A 20,642-nucleotide genomic window follows, 5' to 3' on the forward strand; every position below is an offset into this window, starting at 1 on the left:
CTCCGTCAGATCAAAACATAGTAGGGGTGCAACTTGGATTAATACTTTCTTTTATACCGTCCATTTGCAATCCAGAATTGAGACACCTGTAATTATTGCAACTTATGTCAGACTTGGTTAAGCTTTTGCAAAATAACAAATGAGGATTACTAGCAGAGTGACAGCACCAACACTGCAAATACAGGGCCAGGGATTTTGGAGTTGGAAACAAACTTCTATTAACCGACAGAACAAAGCCATAATACCGAATAGAAGGTGGAAGTGCTATAGCCTTCTTAGTTTCTAATGAATAAAGACACGAGCTCAATTATTAGCTTGAAAGGTCTCTTGTGAAATCTTCAATTTAGGATACGATGGAATACAAAAGAAACGGATAAAATTAGAAAGAAAACACAATCAAGAATACAAAAAAATTGTACGCTACATCAGGCTCTATAACTCTATCCACAGGTGAAGGTCTACCATCAACCCTTAAAATAGGATTCCATCCGTAATCATAGTACAACAGTCACCCAAGCACTAAAACTGTGAGATTTTATATGAAAAAATACCACTATTTTTTGCTTGCAGGTATATATAGAATTCTGGTATAAATATGATAGTTTAGCGTGATGAATCTAACAAAATACGTATTTGAGTTGGATGATGCAGGTTTCATTGAATTTATAGTGTGGTTATGTTGGGGGTTGATGTGGTTCAGCATATGTAAGATCTTTAACAATTCAAATTACAATTAGCACTATGCTCTCATTATCAAATCTAATACATAGTCTGCATGTAGTGTTTTTGGGAGCAAGAACATTGATTGGGGTATTCTGCCTGGCTATCTTATTGGTCTATCAACTACAAAAGAGACATATATATGGATGGATGCCACAGTTGAAGAGTTCTTGAGTAAGTATAGATATCAAACCCCAACAAGGTACTCTTATTCAGATATTAAGAAAATGACCCAAGGTTTCAAAAAGAAACTAGGCCAAGGAGGCTTCGGCTCCGTTTTTATAGGAAATCTCCGAAGTGGGCGTCTGGTGGCCGTAAAGGTGTTAGCCATGTCGAAAGGTAATGGGCAGGAATTCATCAACAAAGTCGCTACCATCAGAAGAATTCATCACATCAATGTTGTTCAACTCCTGTGAGGGTTCAAAAAGGGCTCTTGTTTATGACTTAAGAAGAATATATATTTCCTGAACAAGGAAGCATAAACCCTTTGCATTGGGAGAAGACGTACCAGATAACATTAGGAATAGCACAAGGGATAGAATATCTTCATCGAGGTTGTGACATGAGAACTCTGCATTTTGATATCAAGCCTCACAACATCCTTCTCGATGAGAATTATATCCCGAAAGTTTCGGATTTTGGACTGGCTAAGTTTTATCCGACAGAACAGAGCATTGTCTCCGTCACAGCTGTAAGAGGAACCTTAGGATATATGGCCCCTGAACTGTTTTATAAAAATATAGGGGGTGTCTCCTACAAGTCTGATGTCTGTAGTTTTGGGATGCTTCTTTTGGAAATGGCAGGGAGGAGGAGGAATGTGACTGCGACGGGGGTGAACTCGAGCGAAATCTACTTCCCATTGGGGATTTATGACCAGGTTAGTCAGGGAGGAGATATGGGATTAGGGAATGCTATGGACGATGAAAGAGAAATCGCAAAGATGTTGGTTATAGTGGTGCTATGGTGCATACAGATGAAGCCTGCAGATCGTCCTTCAATGGAAAAAGTGTTGGAGATGCTCGAGGGAAATGTGGAGCTTCTACAGATTCCACCCAAACCTTTTCTATCTTCTCCACAACATGTGACTGATGAAATTGATGCGACACAAATGGATAGCATCCAATCTTCAACTGATTCAGAAGCGGCGTCATTTTCACAAAATCATGCAGAATCAAATCTCTTATCTGTGACGGTAGATTAGTAATGTGATGGTAGATTAGTAATGGATTGCTTGTAAGAAGAACATGTAACATACAGAGGTAATGCTTGGCATGAAAACTGCATGTATGTGTTGTGGTAAATGACATTTGTTTTATACAATACTTGTAACGGACTTCCATCATATTATGTATGCTATCCCAATAATATACATCTGGCTACAAAGACAGCACAGCTTAGATCCATTCTAACAATCAATATTTGGGTCCAAGAACGAGGGCATGTAGACTGGCATGAGGTGGTTTTGGTCCCATGCCAAAAGGACATTCCAAGTATTATGATTAGGTTTGCAAAAAATCACGGGTCTAGCTTTTCTCAGCAAAAGCCTAAATAAGGCTTGTTGGTTCAAAAGTATAGTATCATACAATCCAGAGTCAGAAACCAGTTGGTTTCTTCCCTAGGTCTAGGGAGGAGTCTTCAACATGGGGATCCCTTATCCTTACCATTGTTGGAGAGGCTTTTAGTAGGTTCGTAAGGGTGGCAAAACAATAGTGTCTGATTTAGGTTGTGTTTCTTGAGGCTAGACATGCAACGATATGGATCTCTCACCTACTATTTGCACATGATACACTTAGGAATCCCTCACCTACCATATGGATCTCTCACCTGCCATTGCCCACATATAAAAAGGCAAGCTAGAACCCTGCAAACAACGAAACGTGGTTGTGTTGATATCATTTCCCTATTTTGCGGGCTCTAGTGTTTGAGGATGTAAAAGATGTTGGTTGGCAGTTGGAAAAGAAAAAAGTTAGCATTCATTTGGTGGAATAGTACCTTTAGGGGCCATTTGGATACGCGGATTTTAGAATCCGGGATTTCTTCAAAATTGTAGCTAAGCAACAAGAGAAGAAGCGGACCAGCCATCGTTTTTGACTTCTCGCCCTTCTTTCTAACAGCAAGAGAGTAGCAGATCCTCCCTTATTTTCAGGTTTTAGAAATCTAAGGACTCAGGAGAGATTTTTAATTAAAACATGAATTTCTCACTTAAAATCCAAGAAACGCTGTCAGGACAGCATACAGCTGGTTGATCATGAACCCTCTTTTACACTGTTTTTAAACTAAAAACTTGGATTCTAAAATCCGCGTATCCAAACGGCCTGTTGCCAACAAATTTGAAATGTCATTGGAGGAAAATATGGGGAAATGGAGCGGATGGCATGTAGAGAGTTAAGTAGGAATAAGGGTTTCGAATCATGGAAGTCAATAAGTCCAGTAAGGAATAAGTTCCTAAAAGGGATTAAGTTTGGAAAATTTGTTGAGGGCACTGTTGATGATAGAAAACAGAAACTTGTTGCTTCAAGGCGTGATATCACTTTCCTTAAGACAAGATTCGCCCCCACTAGTAGTGTGCAAAGGGGATCCGCGAATTGCCTCCAAGATACAATGAAGCCTAGTAGGGAAGCCCTACTAATGTTTGATGACGCGTAGCACTAGCGGAATCAAACCCGAAATGCCCTTCCGAAATCTCAAGCCTTAGAGAAATCTCTAGATTCTGTTTCTGCAGAAAAACAGTATCTAGAACAGTAAACAAAAGAAAAACAGTATGTAGAAATACTTGGGGATTTTTGTAGGAGTGTAGAAGAGAGTGTAAAATCAGTCAATTTCAATTTGAAATGACTGAAGTTTGCACATTTTTATAGACCATCTGGTGAAAGCGCCAATAAAGTGCCACTATGCGCCCTATAGCCCATTGCCCACGCCGCGCGCGCGTGCGCGTGCGCGTGTGCGAACGGTGCGTTGCACCGTCCCGCGGGTCCAACCATGGGTTCAACCCAATGTGCAATCAACAAGAGTTAGAAAAGGTAGTGCTTTATAAGCCCTTCTCTTTCTTTTCTCTCATCCGATGTGGAACTATCTTTTTCAACTACACTTCTACATCCTTTTGTAAAAGCAAATATTTCCAAGAAAACATTTTCTTTTTCCCAAACGCTTTTGATAAAATATTTTCCAAAACACTAAAACATGTAATATACATGATTTTGAAAATGCAAAATCACTAACAAAGTACTGGGTCATGCTTGTGGCTAGGATATTGTGCGGGTCATGCTTTTCTAAGCAAACAAAAACAAAAAACAAAAAACAAAAAAAAGGGATGCTAGATACACAGGCGCCCTTGCATAATTAAGAGGAAAGGGCGACCTCATTGGTCCACCTCATTTTGACGCAACTGGGATTACAAGTTATGGCGGTTATATTTTCCCTTTAAGCGAGCATTAACTACGGGATTCTAAGCTTATCGTTTTAGGAACCTCCCATTTAATTCTAAGCTTAAAACTCCACCCCGTCAAGTGGGAAAATCTTTAACCCTTGATTTGCGGAGAAATGTGGATGGTTGCCTTTCTATGCCAATTTTATATGGTACGTATTGCACCCTTTAACTCCGTAACTGCTAGATCTCCCATCCACGGTGCAGATTGCACTCTTTAGGAACTTGACCGTTGTGTAGAAGAGACACAATCCAATGGTCATCATCCACTAGCTGTTACACCACGATCCGACGGTTCGGATCGCACCCGCTCACGCACTATCCATTGGAACCCCTAGGCCTGCCGGGCCAACTGTTGGGCCCGAACTCAGGCCCAACCTGACCGAACCATTTGGTCTACCCACTTGACCGATCCAAGTTGATCTTGATCCAACGGTCCGGATCAAATCGGAAAAAATGAAAGGCTCCAATCGCTCCTCGCTACGATGCGGCGTGCAAAGTGCGGCTATGCGCCCCATTGCCCATTGTCCACGTCGCGCGCGTGTGCATTGCACCGTCCCGCGGTTCAACCCATGGCTAATACTCGTTGTGCACCATAATAAAGAAGAGAAAAGAGTAAAGCTTTACAAGCCCAATTTTTCTTTTCTTATGAGTCGGTACGAGACTATTTTTTTCACACTACTTTTGCACTCTTCTCTTTCTCTTGCAAAAAGCAAATCTTTCCAAAGAAAAGTTTTTCGTTTTCCAAAACACATTTAGAAAACATTTTCCAAACAGTTTCTTTTGACCAAAAATAAGATTTTGAAAATCAAAATCTAACTGGAGGTTAGAGCATTACTATTTGGCCTTCGATGGCTTCGCACTCACAATTTGGGATCCTTAATAGTGGAAGGGGACTCTTCAAATGTCATTGCCTGGGCATCTCACCGTCGTGGGGGCAAATGGCGTCTTGCTCCAGAAATCGATGAGATTCGGGATCTAGTGCAACTTTTACAGCCGACCCTAAAACATAAAAGGCGTTCGGCAAACTGTTTGGCTGATCGTTTAGCTAAAGAAGGGGTGGCCCTTCATGAAAACATTGTTGCATTTAACTCTTCGGTGGCGTTGACCACTTGATATTTTTTTGTTTTTGGGACATCTTGTCCCTCTTCTTGTATCATATTTTCTTAGAATATATTGTTACTGTTACCTTTCAAAAAAAAAAAATTTAAGCCCTAGTTGTTTTGGATTTTGAAAACTGGTTGTTAGTCCAAAACCAATTATTGGACTCAAAATTACATCTAATTTTGGGTCAGTAATCAGTTTGGACTCATAATCGGTTCTCAGAATAAACTGGGCATTAATCCCGGTCGTTGTGGAGTCTAAAATAAGAGTCAAGTCTCAAGAAAGCCATACACTTTTTTTTACTCAAAGATCGTGGAAAATCAATGTTGATCTGACATCTGACAGCTATATATTTTTGGCTTATCTCTTGTAAACCATCGTCATGGACATAGGCATCAGTGTCCAAACATATATGTATCTATTTTCTCATTTCAAACTAGCTTGCTAGGCAATTTCTCATAGGACATTTCGCTTGCTCCTCACTTTGGAGAGAGAAGAGCCATCTCATTAGGGCTGCAACTCGGGTCGGGCGGGTCGGGTTTTGGAGAACCCAACCCTACCCGAGAAATATCTCGGGTCGGGTCGGGTTTTTTTTCGGAAAACCCACGATTCCCAAACCCGGCCCTACCCATGATAAATCTCGGGTCGGTTCGGGTCGGGTCGGGTTTTTTCACGTTGACACAAATTTTTAAGGAAAATTCTTGTTTGGCAAGGCAACTCAACTCATAGAAGCAGAAATTACACTCACATTACACTTGAATCAAACAATGATGTAATTACACTCACATCACACTTGAATCAAACAATGTTGTAATTACAATCAAACAATGCTGAATCAAACACTTGAATCAACTCAACTCATAGAAGCAGAAATTACACTCACATACAGTAACAGTGGGTGCGTGGGTTTTCACTTTTAACTTTGGGATAATTACATTTACACCCCCTCTAGTTTCTGACACATCCACTTCCACCCCTATAGTTTAAAACGTGACAAATACACCCTTGTAGTTTCAATTTGTTTAAGGTTTGCCCCCTCAGCTGAAGGTTCGTCCATAGATTGAAGGGTTAGGATGATCCGATGGAGCTGATTTTTTGGGCACACCATATCTATGTCAGGACCCATCAAATGAACGCTTTGGATCATCCAAATAATGTGGGCCCCTACCCGAATCCAAACACTACCAAAAAATCATCCAAATAATGTGGGCCCACATTGTTTGGATGATCCAAAGCGTTCATTTGATGGGTCCTGACATAGTTAGGGTGTGCCAAAAAAATCAGCTCCATCGGATCATCCTAACCCTTCAATCTATGGACGAACCTTCAGCTGAGGGGGCCTACCTTAAACAAATTGAAACTACAAGGGTGTATTTGTCACGTTTTAAACTATAGGGGTGGAAGTAGATGTGTCAGAAACTAGAGGGGGGTGTAAATCTAATTATCCCTTTAACTTTTAACTAACAATAGAAAAAAATGTACATACTATAACTTATGTAACTCGGGTCGGGTCGGGTCGGGCCCCTTCAAACCCGGCTCGACCCGAGATTCATGCGGGCTTTTGAATGCTGAACCCGGCTCGACCCGAAACCCATGAAACCTGAACCCGACCCAGGCTATTTTCGGGTCGGGTCGATGCGGGTCGGGTTTTACCCGGCTCGAGTTGCAGCCCTACATCTCATAGCTGAAATTGTTTTATTCAATATGAGGGGGCACTTCTCTCCCTGTAAACGGTAAAAGAGGGTCTGAAAAATTGCCTTTGCTAACTTATTTGATAATGCAAACTTATTAGATAATATGATGTTTTGAGTTAGTAGGTGACAAATACTTTGCAGTCTAGGGACTTGTTGGCAAAAGTCTGAGAGTCCAGACAGGCGGCCAAGGTGTGAAGAAGACTCCTCGGGGGTCTTCGATTCAAAAGGCGGCCATAAAACCATACTTTGCAGTCACAACCACAAAACCATTCCACCACTACAGTCCTGCTCTATCCAAACAGTTGAAAGAATTTTGTGATGAGAAACAGTTTTTGATCGAAGATGCAGAATATATAGTATAATCGAGAGAAACAAATTCTCACTCCCTCTTTCTTCTTCTATGCTCTCGTCATGAAGAGGAGATTCTTTTCAGTCCAATTGTTAGCCTCTGTTCTTTCTATCTTCTTTGTTCTAAGTGGTTGCAACACTGTGAGACCAGATTGCCCACCTTCTTCATGTGGAAATGTGGGAAACATCACCTACCCATTTCGCTTAAACAGCGACCCTCAAGGGTGCGGTGACGCCCAATATCAGCTATATTGTGAAAGTCATCGAACCGTTTTGTATCTGAATTCTTCTAAGAAATACTACGTGGAGGAAATATCTTACGAGAATCAAGTAATCCGCATCGTCGATTCTGGTCTACAAAGAGATGATTGTTTTTCCCTCCCTCGTTACTCCTTAACGTACGATGACTTCGAGTATGGCAATCCATACTTTATTTCTTGGAGGAGTCTTTCTTGGAGGATTGTGAATAATATTCAGTTCGTGAAATGTTCAGTTTCGATGAACAGCAGTTTGTATACAGCTACTGCTCCTTGCTTCAATACTTCTGGTCAGAAATATTTGTATGTCATCAGCGATGTGATGAAATGGTCAGATCTCCACACGTCCTGCATGCTTGTAGGGAAGACCCATATACAAACAGAGCTACGCGGAATTCAAAAACAAAATTATTCTCAGATTCATGATCTGTTGCTCATGGGTTTTGAGCTCTCTTGGAAGGAGCCCCTATCATGTCATGAATGCTTCGCAAAAGGGCTTTTATGTAGAGAATATTCTGGTTACAGAAATCTACTGACGAAAAGACGGAAGTGCCATAGTTCTTGCCAACAATCATTTCAATCTAAGGAATGTGAGTACTCGAAACTTAAGACTTATATGTCTTTCAAAAGAATTAAGACTTATTTGAAGAGTTTTAAGTGCTATATGATGTGAAACAACCAATTATTCCAAAAGCTTAAGCTGTTGGAGATGGTGTTATTTAATCTTTTATACTAATGATGTTGAACTTGGATTAGTACTCTTTCTTTTATATGGTACGTTTGCAATCCGCCATTGGGACATCTATAATTATTGCAGCTTATGTCAGGTTTTGTTAAGCTTTTGCTAAATGAAAAATGAAGACTGCTAGCAGAGTGTGTAGGAGTGGCCATCTGAGACCGACACACTCTCTGGGTGTGTCAAGTAGTTTTCCATAGTAGATTGGATTTTGGAGTTGGAAACAAACTTCTATTAACCGTCAGAACAAAAACATAATACACCCAATAGAGGGTGGAAGTTCCAGACGCTTGTCAGTTTCTAAACATAATACGCAATCCATACCTTCTTTCTCGTTATTACTTAACATGCTATGCCCTCCTCAAGCATGCCATTCCTCCATACTCTATTACTCTCTTTCTAGGACGAGTATGAATAATATTCATTTAGTGAAATGTTCAGTTTCGATGAACAGCAGTTTGTATAGCGTGATCATGTAGGCAATGTTTCTCAAAAGGGCTTTAATTTATGTACTCTACCGTGGATAGGGTGTATAATACTTGAAGGGAAGTGCGTTAGTTCTTGCAGTGGAAACTTTGAATCTACTCAATCTGAGTACTAAAAACATGAAGAATTTTAAGTGTTATATGTACCAACATTAGACCCTTATGTTTTTCAACTCGGTCAGATCAAAACATAGTGTAGGTAGGGGTGCAACTTGGATTCATACTTTCTTTTATACCGTTCATTTGCAATCCAGAATTGGGACCTCTATAATTATTGCAACTTATGTAAGGTTTGGTTAAGCTTTTGCTAAATAACAAATAAGGATTACTAGCAGAGTGCCAGGACCGCCACTGCAAATACAAGGCCAGGGTGGCAAGATGAACAAACTTCCATTAACCGTCAGAACAAAGACATAATACCGAATAGAAGGTGGTAGTGCCATTGGCTTCTTAGTTTCTAATGAATAAAGACACGAACCGAATTTATTAGCTTGAAAGGTCTCTTGTGAAATCTTCAATTTAGGATACGATGGAATACAAAAGAAACGGATAAGATTAGAAAGAAAACAAAATCAAGAATACAAAAAAATTGTACGGTACATAAGGCTCTATAACTCTATCCACAGGTGAAGAAGGTCTACCATCAACACTTAAAATAGGATTCCATCCCCAATCGTAGGACAATAGTTGCACCCAAACACAAAAACTCTGAGATTTTATATGAAAAAATACCACTATTATTTGCTTGCAAGTATAAATAGAATTCAGGTATAAATAGGACAAGTTTAGCGTGATGAATCTAACAAAATCCGTATTTGAGTTGGATGATGCAGGTCGAGTTGAATTTATAGCGATAATATGTAGCTCGTTGGCGGTGTACATCGCATGTAAGATCTTTAACAATTAAAATTACAAGGGAACTGCTAGCGTCCATCGCAAAAGGGTTTTTGCGGCTGGTCTGTCGCACATCAGACCAGCCACCTCGTTGATGAAGACAACAGCTTTTGTCTCCATTAACGAGGTGGCTGGTCTGACATGCAACAGACCAGCCGCGAAAAGCCTTTTGCGATCGAGCTTAGCAAATCCCAAATTACAATTAGGACTATGCTTTCATTGTCAAAACTAATACATAGTCTGCATGTAGCGTTTTTGGCCGCAAGAACATTGATTGGGGTATTCTGCGTGGCTATCTTCTTGGTCTATAAACTACAAAAGAGACATATATGGATGGATGCCACAGTTGAAGAGTTCTTGAGTAAGTACAGATATCATACGCCAACTAGGTACTCTTATTCCGATGTTAAAAAGATGACCCAAGGTTTCAAAGAGAAACTAGGTCAAGGAGGCTTAGGCTCTGTATTTAGAGGAAAGCTCCGAAGTGGGCATTTGGTGGCCGTAAAGGTGTTGGCCATGTCGAAAGGTAACGGGCAAGATTTCATCAACGAAGTCGCTACCATTGGAAGAATTCATCACGTCAATGTCGTTAAACTACTCGGATTCTGCTCTGAGGGTTCGAAAAGGGCTCTTGTTTATGACTTCATGCCTAATGGGTCTTTAGAAAAATACATTTTTCCTGAACAAGGAAGCATAAACCCTTTGAGTTGGGAGAAGACGTACAAGATAACATTAGGAATAGCAAGAGGGTTAGAATATCTTCATCGAGGTTGTGACATGAGAATTCTGCATTTTGATATCAAGCCTCACAACATCCTTCTCGATGAGAATTATATCCCGAAAGTTTCAGATTTTGGACTGGCTAAGTTTTATCCAACGGAACAGAGCATTGTCTCCGTCACAGCTGTAAGAGGAACCTTAGGATATATGGCCCCTGAACTGTTTTATAAAAATATAGGGGGTGTCTCCTACAAGTCTGATGTCTATAGTTTTGGGATGCTTCTTTTGGAAATGGCAGGGAGGAGGAATGTGAATGCGACGGCAGCGAACTCGAGTGAAATTTACTTCCCATTATGGATTTATGACCAGGTTAGTCAGGGAGGAGATATGGGATTAGGGAATGCTATGGACGATGAAAGAGAAATCGCTAAGAAGTTGATTATAGTGGCACTATGGTGCATACAGATGAAGCCTGCAGATCGTCCTTCAATGGGTAAAGTGTTGGAGATGCTAGAGGGAAGTGTGGAGCTTCTAAGGATTCCATCCAAACCTTTTCTATCTTCTCCACAACATGTGACCGATGAAATTGATGCGACACAAATGGATAGCATCCAATCTTCAACTGATTCAGAAGAGGAGTCATTTTCACAAAATCATGCAGAATCAAATCTCTTATCTGTGAGGGTTGATTAATAAAGGTTTGTTGTAATAAGGAACATGTAATATACACAAATAATGCTTGGCATGAGTACTGATGTATGTGTTTTGTGGTAAATGACACTTTGTTTTATACAATACTTGTAGTGGACCTCCATCACTATTTCTATGCCATCCTAACAATACCCCTGCTACTAGGACGATGTCATTTAGATCGAGATCCTTGATCTAGTAGACCTTCATGATGCGAACTACATGGCCTTACTCCCATGCCAGATAGAAATTCCATGTCTTAAGATTAAGTTTTACGAAATAAGTGGTTTTGCTTTTCTTAGCAAAACCCTAAACGAGGTTTAATTGATCAAATGGCTAGCATCATACAATCAAGAATCGGAAACGTGTTGGTTTCTTCCCTAGCTCTAAGGGGGCTTTGATAAGGGGATCCCTTATCCCTTTTCCTATTTACCGTCATTAGAGAGGCTTTTAGTAGGTTAGCAAACCAATACTGGCTGATTTAGGGTGCGTTCCTTTGAGGATAGACAACGTGGATCTCTCCCTACAATTTACAGATGGCATACTTTGTTTGGTCAGGAATCAAAGATTAAGGTGGTCAGCTGGGAAGATGTCGCAAGGTGGTTTGAGGTTGTGTCGTCTTACATTTGTAAGTGCTCCATATAGGAGTTTAGCACACCAAAAGATAGGGTCATTCACTAAGCTAATTTGCTTGGTTGCAAAGTGGTTTCCCTAACATACCTAGGCCTACCTATAGGTATTGGTATTTCATCGATGACATTGTGGGTTCCACTGGTAGAGAGGATAGAAAAGAATTTGCAGCTGAAAAAAAAATAGTTATCTTTCGTTTGGTGGAAGGTTACCTTTAATTAAAGTGACATTAGCTAATCTTCCAATATATTTCATGTTCATATTGTAAATACTAAAAGCGGTCGAATAGAAAATTGAGGAGATTAAGAAATTTCTTATGAGAAGGAAAGAGAAAGGAGATAAGAATAAAGCATTTGGTCAAGTGAAAAAACGGTGTGCGAGACAAGCGACCGAAGAGAGCTTGGGATTTGAAAACACCATTTCAAGAAATGAGGTGGGGCCTAATGAAGTGGCTTTAGACTTGTGGTTTGGAGAGATTCAGGTGTGCCATGCATTTCTAGACCTTTTTAATCTTGTTAGAATCAAAGAAGAGTAAGGGTGTCAAATTGTTTTGGGAGTGCGCGGGGAACAGTAGTTTGGGATGGGTCTATTGTAGGAATCAATGGCAGTCTAAGTCATGAAGTTTTCTTGAGTTGATGTGTTCCCTTGTGGGAGTCTACCCGCCCACAACAGATACAGATAGTAGATTTTGGTTGGCGGTTGCTAGTGCTCCCTTCATGTTTCGCACGTTTTTTTTCATTCAGAAATGGAGGGGGGTTGCAACACTTTGGATGTTAGTACAAACAATGGTTTCAAGTTAACAAATAGCCTTCATGTTTCGCACGTTTTTTTCCTTCAGAAATGTGGAGGGGGGTTGCAACACTTTGGATGTTATACACAAACAATGGTTTCAAGTTAACAAATAGATAGATCCAATGCAAACATCATGGAGAATCGCCATGACATCTTCTCCGACGTTGTTTGGTTGCAGCTGAACTTTCGATATCGGTGTTGCAGTGGTTCTAAATGTCATAGGTTTTCCCCAACCTCTCAAGGACTTCGTAAATGCAAAAATACCAAAATACGTTGAAGGTAGGAGTTGGATGGTCTAAGGATTGATATGAGAGGTTAAATTTTCTTCTTCCTTCATGAGATGTTGAAAACAAGAGAAGTTTAATGGGGTTCCCATCTTGGAATTCTTCGGAAATTGAGAGGTTTTAGGTGATAGAAGATGAAGGAGGACAGCCATCTCGGAACCTCATCCCTCCTCCAACGGGATATGTGAAACTGAATTTTGATGGCTGTTCTCAGGAAACCTGGGTCTAATTGCTGTATGTGGAGTTTAGAAAGCCCGAATGGGAGTTTCCTAGTCCCATTGGTTCATTGTCCCAGCATTTGTGGTCCCAGGGGCATCTTGATAACAAGCTAAACCATGCTCATACAACCACAGTTTGTGACCTGTTGCCTTGTTTTCTCACCCTCCATTTCATGACCATAAATTGAAACGTTAGGACTGTTTGATGAGAGTGAATTTTGATAAATACGAGCCGTGTATAGCAAGGCCTAACATGTAAGAATTGTTATATGCAGGCAACATCATCATAAGTCAATATAAAGCATCTAATAAGCCTCCCTTAAAGCAAACAGACAGCATGGAGAAAGAGATTAAGATTATAGTTAGGAAAGAAGGGGGCTAATGTAAGTTAGGATTATAGATTAGTAAAGAGGTCGCATTTTAATCAGTATTAAGAATTTATATCTTACATGATTTAGGTGTGTACAACTGTTAATTATTAATCAACAAGTTTTATTTAAAAGCTATGAAAAGATTTTAAATTTTTATAAAAAGGAGAATATACTAAAGGGAAAATAATCACCTAATTAGGAAAGACACTCTTAATTATGGAAATGCCGTGTAAGAATACATTTGAAAGCAAGAAGAATTTAGCTTTTGAAGCGAGCTTCATACCGAACTAAAATTTTTTCAAATAAAATAAATAACCTTCAACTAACCAATCAGTCAACTGCAGACACAATCAACATACCGAACTACCACTCATACATGTGCCAACAACAAAGCAATACGTAGATATGCAATAAAAAAATATAGATATAAATAAGAAAAAATTATCTAGCAATAGTTATTGCAATCAGAAAGTACATAGAAATACATAGGGAAATTTTGAGCTTGAGGACTGACTTCAGTCAAAAAAAGACTGCATGAACAGTTTGAATGGTGCCCAAAAAATGAGACTTATGGAAGACTTTGCAAAAGAAGTAGCAGTTAACATGTAAATGGGGAGCAACAAATCAAAACTAGAAAAAATTGAAGAACACATTAGAAAAACCTTTTTTTTCTTCAAGCTGGACAAGAATCAGGTTTAGAGTACCAGATTATCTCATTTACACTCGTATCCTTGTAATTTCAAAAAGCTAACATTAGAGAAGAAAGTATCAGGTACATAAACCACTCATCTCAAAACTTCATGTCCAACTGAACTAAGTTTCCCGCCTAGACCTCCGTGGTCGAGGAGCAGCAACATCTTCTTTCTCATTTTCGTCTTCCTTTTCACCACTACTTCCTTGATTATCAGCCTCTGCAGCAGCAGCATTCTTTGTTTCCTCGGTGGCCTTTGGAGCAGCCTATACAGGATTAACAATCATAAAGACATAAAGAGAGAAAAGATAAAAGAGATATGGCGGTCCCATTTTTACCCTATCGATAACAGTAAATGAGTCGAAAGAGGAAAATGATATCCAGAAAACTCACAGCTGGTTTCTTCCCGCCAAACAGAACCCTAAAAAAGACAGTTAGAATCACCACCAGAATAGAGACCAGAATCCCAATAGTGAGATTAGGCTGTTTCTCTCCCTTCTCAATGACATCCTGCACAACAAGAGCCAATACCATCATCAAAAACAACTTCATGGTGAACCATGGATAGCTAGCAGTGTACCACAATTATGTTGTAGAAAAGAAGCTAAAAAAACTAAACAACATGGATGAAAAACAATCAAAAACTATGGATGAAAAAAAAAATCAAATGGGCCAATACAAGACAATGAGTAAACTGTGGTACATACAATGATCTTGAGCTTGTAGGCTTCCAAGAAAGGAATGTCTGCTATCTGGTAGAAGACATCAAATACCTTTTTCTGCAAGATCCAAAGAGCAAAGTGAGGATGAAGGGCAATCTTAATATAAAAACAGATGAATAGAATAGGGAAAAGTGACATCACCTGGAAGCCCACAAGGCCATTCGAAAGTCCAGCAGCTGCTTCCTCTGCTTTCTGCTTTTCTTTCTCAACCTCAAACTTTGGCTTCCATGTTTTGTCCCTGTATGATTCTGCATCCTTCTCATCGGTTGTTATCAAAATATTGTCAAACAAAATTCCATCTTGCATTGTCCAAATCTCAATGCCGATAGCAGCAACAGGCTCAAAGTCAGGTTTCGCAAGTTCAAAGTAGTCAGGGTTTGGTATTTGCTGCGGCTTCCAAATGCCCTTGTAGTTAGGGTTATCAATCAATGGAGCGTGCCATTTTCCCTTGTAAGCCGGGTTTCTCTTCATTGGCCTCTTCCATTCTCCACAACCAGGGGCTGCCTCACACTTTGGGTTGTCAATCTTGGGCGCCTCCCATTCGCCATCCTCTTCGTCATCCCAATCTTCAGGCTTAGTTGCTTCAGGGTCGTCAACTTCCTCCGGCTCATCATCCAACCATCCTTCTGGCTTCACAGCTTCCTCATCTTCAATTTCTAGTGGCGCATCCTCATCCCAATCATCAGGCTTTACTGCTTCCGGGTCTGGAATTTTAGCCCTCTCATCCCAGTCCTCAGGCTTCTTATCATCTGGGTCTGGAATTGTCTTCGCAGGAATAAGAGGCGGCTCAAAATCGTCACCAGAAAGAAAATTTACCTTTTTCTTCTCCTCTCCATCAATAAATATCTGCAGCTCATTATCCGGTTTCAGTATAGCGGTGTACAGATGAGACAGTTTGTCTGACGGGACAGAAGGAGGGTACTTGAGATGATGCTCAACATACTCGCCAGTCTTGGGGTTTTTATGCTTGAAAATGAAGTGCACCTTGTTCGTAGACCCACATTTATCGGGTCCAAACATGATTGTGTAAGGAGACTCGTTGTCAAATTCCTTGGATTTCCATCCAGCCTCCTGGGGCCGAAGATATTTCAGATATGCCCCTCCACATTCAAGCCCATTCTGGAGACGAATCTCAAATTGGAGGACAACTGTTCCATCCTTGAGATCCACAGACTCATCAAGCTCCTTTACTATCGCATACTTCCTTGCCTTCTCACTCACGAGAAGCCCATAATCTTCATGTCCCTCACTTTTTGCATACTTCCATACACCTAAAATCAAAACACATATCAAACCACTATATACAATTTAAAATCCAAATGGGTCGGGCAAGTCTGATGTCCTTGCTGCTAGGATTCAAAGTGTAAAAATTAAAATCACAACTTAGTCATACACATGCACATGGCAAAAAAGCATATATTTTCAAGCATAGTTCCCAGGTCGGAAAGCAAATTTGGGCAGCAAAATGTGACGCACGAAATATGTGAAAAAATCAAAGGGTGAACGAGAAACAGGGACGTAATAGAAAAGCACATGTGAAATGCAATGAGAAACACCTTTGGAAACATATTAGAAACGTGAGGGAAACAAGAGGAAACCGTACGTGAAAAGTAAGAGAAAATGCATACAAAACGTGACAAAAAGGCTAATTTCAATGGGGTTGTTCCAACTAGATTGAATATTTCATGGATTTAAAATTAATTGCATGTTTTCTTATTAAAAACCCCACTATCAATGAGCAGTAAAATTAAATGCAAAAAGCTATACAGTCAATCATAACCTTATTTCAATAAGCCCAGAATGAAAGAACTACAAGTCAAGATTAAACAAATACAAATAATTAAAAAGGATGCTTTTTTTCTAGAAACACTAAACTGGAATTCTTCACAAAGCAACTTTTTTATCGCATGGACAGAAAAACATTTGTGAATCGTTTTCCATTAGGCAATATATTAAATCCTTCTATTGCCAAGTAAAATAAAAAAAGAAAAGAAAATATTATTAACCCTAGCATAAAGAAAATAAGGTTACACGTGCCAGAATTTTAATAGAATAAAGAGAAGCTTCTGTTAGTCATAAATGGTGCTGATTAATATTAAAATCTTACCACAACTACAACTGGCATAAGTACGACAACTTGCACAAAACATGCAGCCTTTTGTTTCTTAAGGGCAAATAAGGCAATGAATGTCTCATACTACAATTGTCCAGGACATAGCTTACAATCTGTTAACTGACTTCAAAAAAACGAAAAAGCGTTTCTGCGACATTTGACACGCATTTATCTGCCATTTCCAACACATCTCTCTGGCGTTTTCCACGTGTTTCCCTGGCGTTTCCCATGTGCTTTCCACTTTTTTTAAAATTAGTTTCGTTTCCATTTCAAAATGTCAAAAAAATATTTCTGAGAAAACATGTTTCCCACCATTTCATAGCATTTCCTGTAACAATGGTTTCAAGCCCTGTTAAGCTGAATGTCCTACCGAATATATAACAAAGTGGAAATTCCAATCCACGCAACCTAGAAGTTCAAGAAGAGCTAGGATATCTAGCAATCAAGCTGAGACAACTAATCAAAGCATAGAATTTCATTGGATGAAATAATTTTACTTTTTACTTTTTCTCAGGAGGAAATTGTATAGAAGTTCAAGGGTTTTATACCAGACTTTAACGACAGAGCTAAAAAAAAGAGATCTGCATGGATTCAAAACTGGGCAAATTGAGTAGCTAACATGAAAAATCAACAAAACCCAAACCATGCCAGTATAGCTGACAAGGCAACATATGCTGTGTAAATCGTGCAAAAGTAATGAGCTGCTCTCATCAAGATGCATTTTCAAGATAAAAAGCAGATTAGTGAGTAATCAAGATCCAATCCCAAATCTCAGAACTATGATTAAGGTTGGAAGAGAAGTAACACCACAAGAAAGAATGAAGGAACTTCATTTCTACTTTGTAAGAAAGAAGGACAAACTCAAAAGTTAGGTCTTTTCATTTCTTTTGAACTTTTCTAGAGGTTTTCTTTATGTTAAGATCTCTCACAACTATCGTAAACAAAGCATACCTGATTTACCAAAAATCAATTAAAGATGCGAGCTTTATAGCTATGATCTCAGTTCAAAAGAGAAGTTAGATTAGTACAATAGCATACAATATAAAGAAACGAACTACTGCAAGCCTAATTCATTCAAAAGAACCATGAACTCGAGTAATTCAATCTACTTTCACAATTTTCTATGACCTTCAGTTCAATCTAACCAGTTGTTAGCTGATCTACAAAAAATCATAGACAAAAAATCTCTTTCATTTATCATTAAAAAAAAAGAAGCTTCTCTTTCATTTCTGATCGCCTATTCAAATCTGGAGCATCTTTACCCCTGAAGCGCACTTGTAATACTTTATTTCTTAAGGAAATAGGTTTCTATTTCAAATCAACTCTTTCTTTTAATAATCAGTGAAATAATATTTTATGAAGATGACTACGAACTAGATCTGCCAAACAAGATCCCGAGACATTTCAGATCCGAAATCATACCATTATATTCATCTTTCTCCGACACGATCCATCGCCCCTCAAATGATTCATCAAACGGTTCATAAAACAGCTGAAAAAGACGACCGATTTTCAGATTCAGTACAGACAAATCAACGCAAATTTCCTCGAATCAGAGAAAAAAAATAAGCAAAAAAACTCACCGAATCCGAAGCGCAAGTCTCGAATGCAATCAACAGCAGAAGAAATTTCAGCAGAATCCCGTTGACGTCCATCAGAAATCTAAAACAAGCCTAAAAAAACCGATCGAAGGAAAAAAAAAAAGATGCAAAAACTCAGAAACCCTAACACTGACTGGCGATCTGTGGTTTCAAGAGTCAGCGGTGGAAGGAAAAGGAGAAAGGGGGAAGCAAGAAAACGAAGATCCGACGCCCAATAAACACTGGAGATAAAGAAAAAAGGACGGACGAAATGATACCGTTAAATCAACGGCGCAGATGTGAAGTTCTTGCGCTAGTGCTCGAACGCGGATTTTACGTGGCAAAACCAATCATATTTTGCCACGCCATCAACGGATTCGGAACATTTTTTTCTTCTTAAAAGCTTGCGTCCAGGAACCCGCTAAGGCTAAAGTGGCCAAAAATGTTAAACGTGGAGACTACTTTGCCCTTCTCTTCCGTTGCACTAAAATACCAATCGGGAATTGCTAATTTGCTAGCGTCCATCCCAAAAGTCATTTCGCAGACCAGCCACCTAGTGACATACATTATCCATTGGATCCATATCACAATGAAATTATCTTTTTTTGTACTTTCGTTCATTTATGTCTTGTCAGTCACTAGGGATATTTTTTGGTAACATTTTAAAACCCTAATCAAAATGACAAACAAAATTGTAATTGTAAGAATCCTAAATCGGCGCCCTGGCAAAAAATCAACCGCAAGGCTGCCCCCGATGGATCCATGTCACTAAATGGGCGCCCTGCCAGCTCTGTACATGTAGGGCCTGTTTGGATGCCGAGAAGATTTTGATTAGGAATTCTCACAGTTGCATCTCTTTTTGAGTTGACATTTGGATCCTGATCAAATCCTTGAATTTCCAATCCAGCAACTGACAGTTGAGAAAATCAGATTTTCAAATAAGCTGTGGAAATAAGAAATTAGAAATCTACAGATCTGGCAGTTTCCTTCACCCTCTTGGCTCCTCAACCTCTCCCCTGCTACAGGAATTACTCCATTCCCTCTCTGTCTTCCTCAACATGAGCTGGCAGATCTATTCATTTTCTACTGAAAACTCAATTCCAAATACAAAATCTAAGGTATCCAAACGGGCCCTTATATTTTTTCAGTGCTATTATAGATGCACCGTTATGAGTATTTTAGCTGGAGAACTTCAATCAATGGGGGTTTTAGTAATTTCCTCCTTTTTAAACAAATACCAAAAGTAGGATGCAAACTTCGCTATCTAAAGGGTGTGTGCAGTTTGGAAAAAATGCCAAAAGTAGGGCTCAAAACAAAACACGGGAGCCGTGGAGATTAAGTATCTAAAGCCATGTTTTGACAACAATGATTTTTTTTCCCAATGGAATATTAGTTTATCTAGTAGTAAGAGAGCGATACAGAGGATCAGGGGAGAACCTTTAGGCTGTGGCCCATCTAATGGACGGTTTGGATCATCTTATGGTGTAGGCCATATCGTACATTTTAATAAAGTGAGGAGTGCCCTCATCAAAATTCAGTAGTGCTGATAATATTTCCCTTTTTTTTATTCTCTTGTTTTTGGGTCTTTTCGTGTCCCATCATCCCTGCTTACACTGGGTGTACCCCCTGTTTTTCTCCCTCTGGGTTGTGCTTCTCCCGTGAGTTCATCATATATTCGTTTCACGGGGATTGTGCTTTCCCCACTAAGCATGATCATGGCTGCTTATAGGCAGAATGTCGGATTGGCAAAAATTGGTCTTTCCTGTACCGCAACGACCCCAGTTCCTCCATGCCCAGACCAAAATAAGCATATCATCTCTTTTTTTCACCTTGAAAGACTTGCTCTTTAGTGGTATAGGTGGATGGGGAAGTGGAGTGTTGTGGTAAACTGGCGGGAGTTGGCACAAGCATTGTGAATACATTTCAGATCTATGGAGTACGAAAATCTGGCAACCGCATTAGCTAAGTTGAGACAAGTCTCCAATGTGCAAGACTCACACACAATTTGATTTCTTGACTAATCATATGGGGTCTAAATGAAGCTTTTCATGATCATTTGCTTTGTAGGAGGGCTTAAGGACGATATTCGGTTATATGTTCAAATGTTTCGACCTACTTCCTTGTCGGCTGCCATTGGGCTTGCTTGGTTACAAGAAGAAAAATCGGAGT

General features: G+C 39.6%; 2 protein-coding genes and 1 pseudogene across 2 annotated transcripts; 2 read left to right on the forward strand and 1 right to left on the reverse strand.

The window, feature by feature from the left end:
* The first annotated feature begins 741 nt into the window (after positions 1–741).
* Positions 742–1,921, forward strand: LOC143892009 (rust resistance kinase Lr10 pseudogene; annotated as a pseudogene).
* A 5,179-nt stretch (positions 1,922–7,100) lies between these two features.
* LOC143847422 (rust resistance kinase Lr10-like) lies at positions 7,101–11,191 on the forward strand. The gene is made up of 2 exons (XM_077356241.1): positions 7,101–8,197; positions 9,913–11,191. Exons 1-2 carry the CDS (start codon positions 7,354–7,356, stop codon positions 11,073–11,075), a joined length of 2,007 nt encoding a protein of 668 aa, XP_077212356.1. The 5' UTR covers positions 7,101–7,353; the 3' UTR covers positions 11,076–11,191.
* Positions 11,192–13,998: 2,807 nt separating this feature from the next.
* Positions 13,999–18,701, reverse strand: LOC143847421 (calnexin homolog). Its single transcript, XM_077356240.1, has 6 exons — positions 18,477–18,701; positions 18,316–18,385; positions 14,922–16,051; positions 14,766–14,837; positions 14,452–14,568; positions 13,999–14,324 (listed from the first exon to the last, which is right to left on the reverse strand). The coding sequence occupies exons 1-6, from the start codon at positions 18,546–18,548 to the stop codon at positions 14,181–14,183; spliced, it is 1,605 nt and encodes a 534-aa protein (XP_077212355.1). The 5' UTR covers positions 18,549–18,701; the 3' UTR covers positions 13,999–14,180.
* Between the last annotated feature and the right edge of the window lie 1,941 nt (positions 18,702–20,642).

The sequence above is a fragment of the Tasmannia lanceolata genome, unplaced genomic scaffold, assembly GCF_043159265.1.
Source record: "Tasmannia lanceolata isolate RefF3 unplaced genomic scaffold, GAP_Taslan_0.1 ptg000015l, whole genome shotgun sequence".
In the NCBI taxonomy this organism is placed as follows: domain Eukaryota; kingdom Viridiplantae; phylum Streptophyta; class Magnoliopsida; order Canellales; family Winteraceae; genus Tasmannia; species Tasmannia lanceolata.

Coding starts and splice junctions, on each gene's coding strand:
- LOC143847422 (XM_077356241.1), top strand. CDS start 7,354: ATGAAGAGGAGATTCTTTTCAGTCCAATTGTTAGCCTCTGTTCTTTCT. Junction 8,198..9,912: donor AATTAAGACTTATTTGAAGA/GTTTTAAGTGCT, acceptor GTCTGCATGTAG/CGTTTTTGGCCGCAAGAACA.
- LOC143847421 (XM_077356240.1), bottom strand. CDS start 18,548: ATGGACGTCAACGGGATTCTGCTGAAATTTCTTCTGCTGTTGATTGCA. Junction 16,052..18,315: donor GGAGAAAGATGAATATAATG/GTATGATTTCGG, acceptor TTTTGATTTTAG/GTGTATGGAAGTATGCAAAA. Junction 14,838..14,921: donor ATGGCCTTGTGGGCTTCCAG/GTGATGTCACTT, acceptor TGGATCTTGCAG/AAAAAGGTATTTGATGTCTT.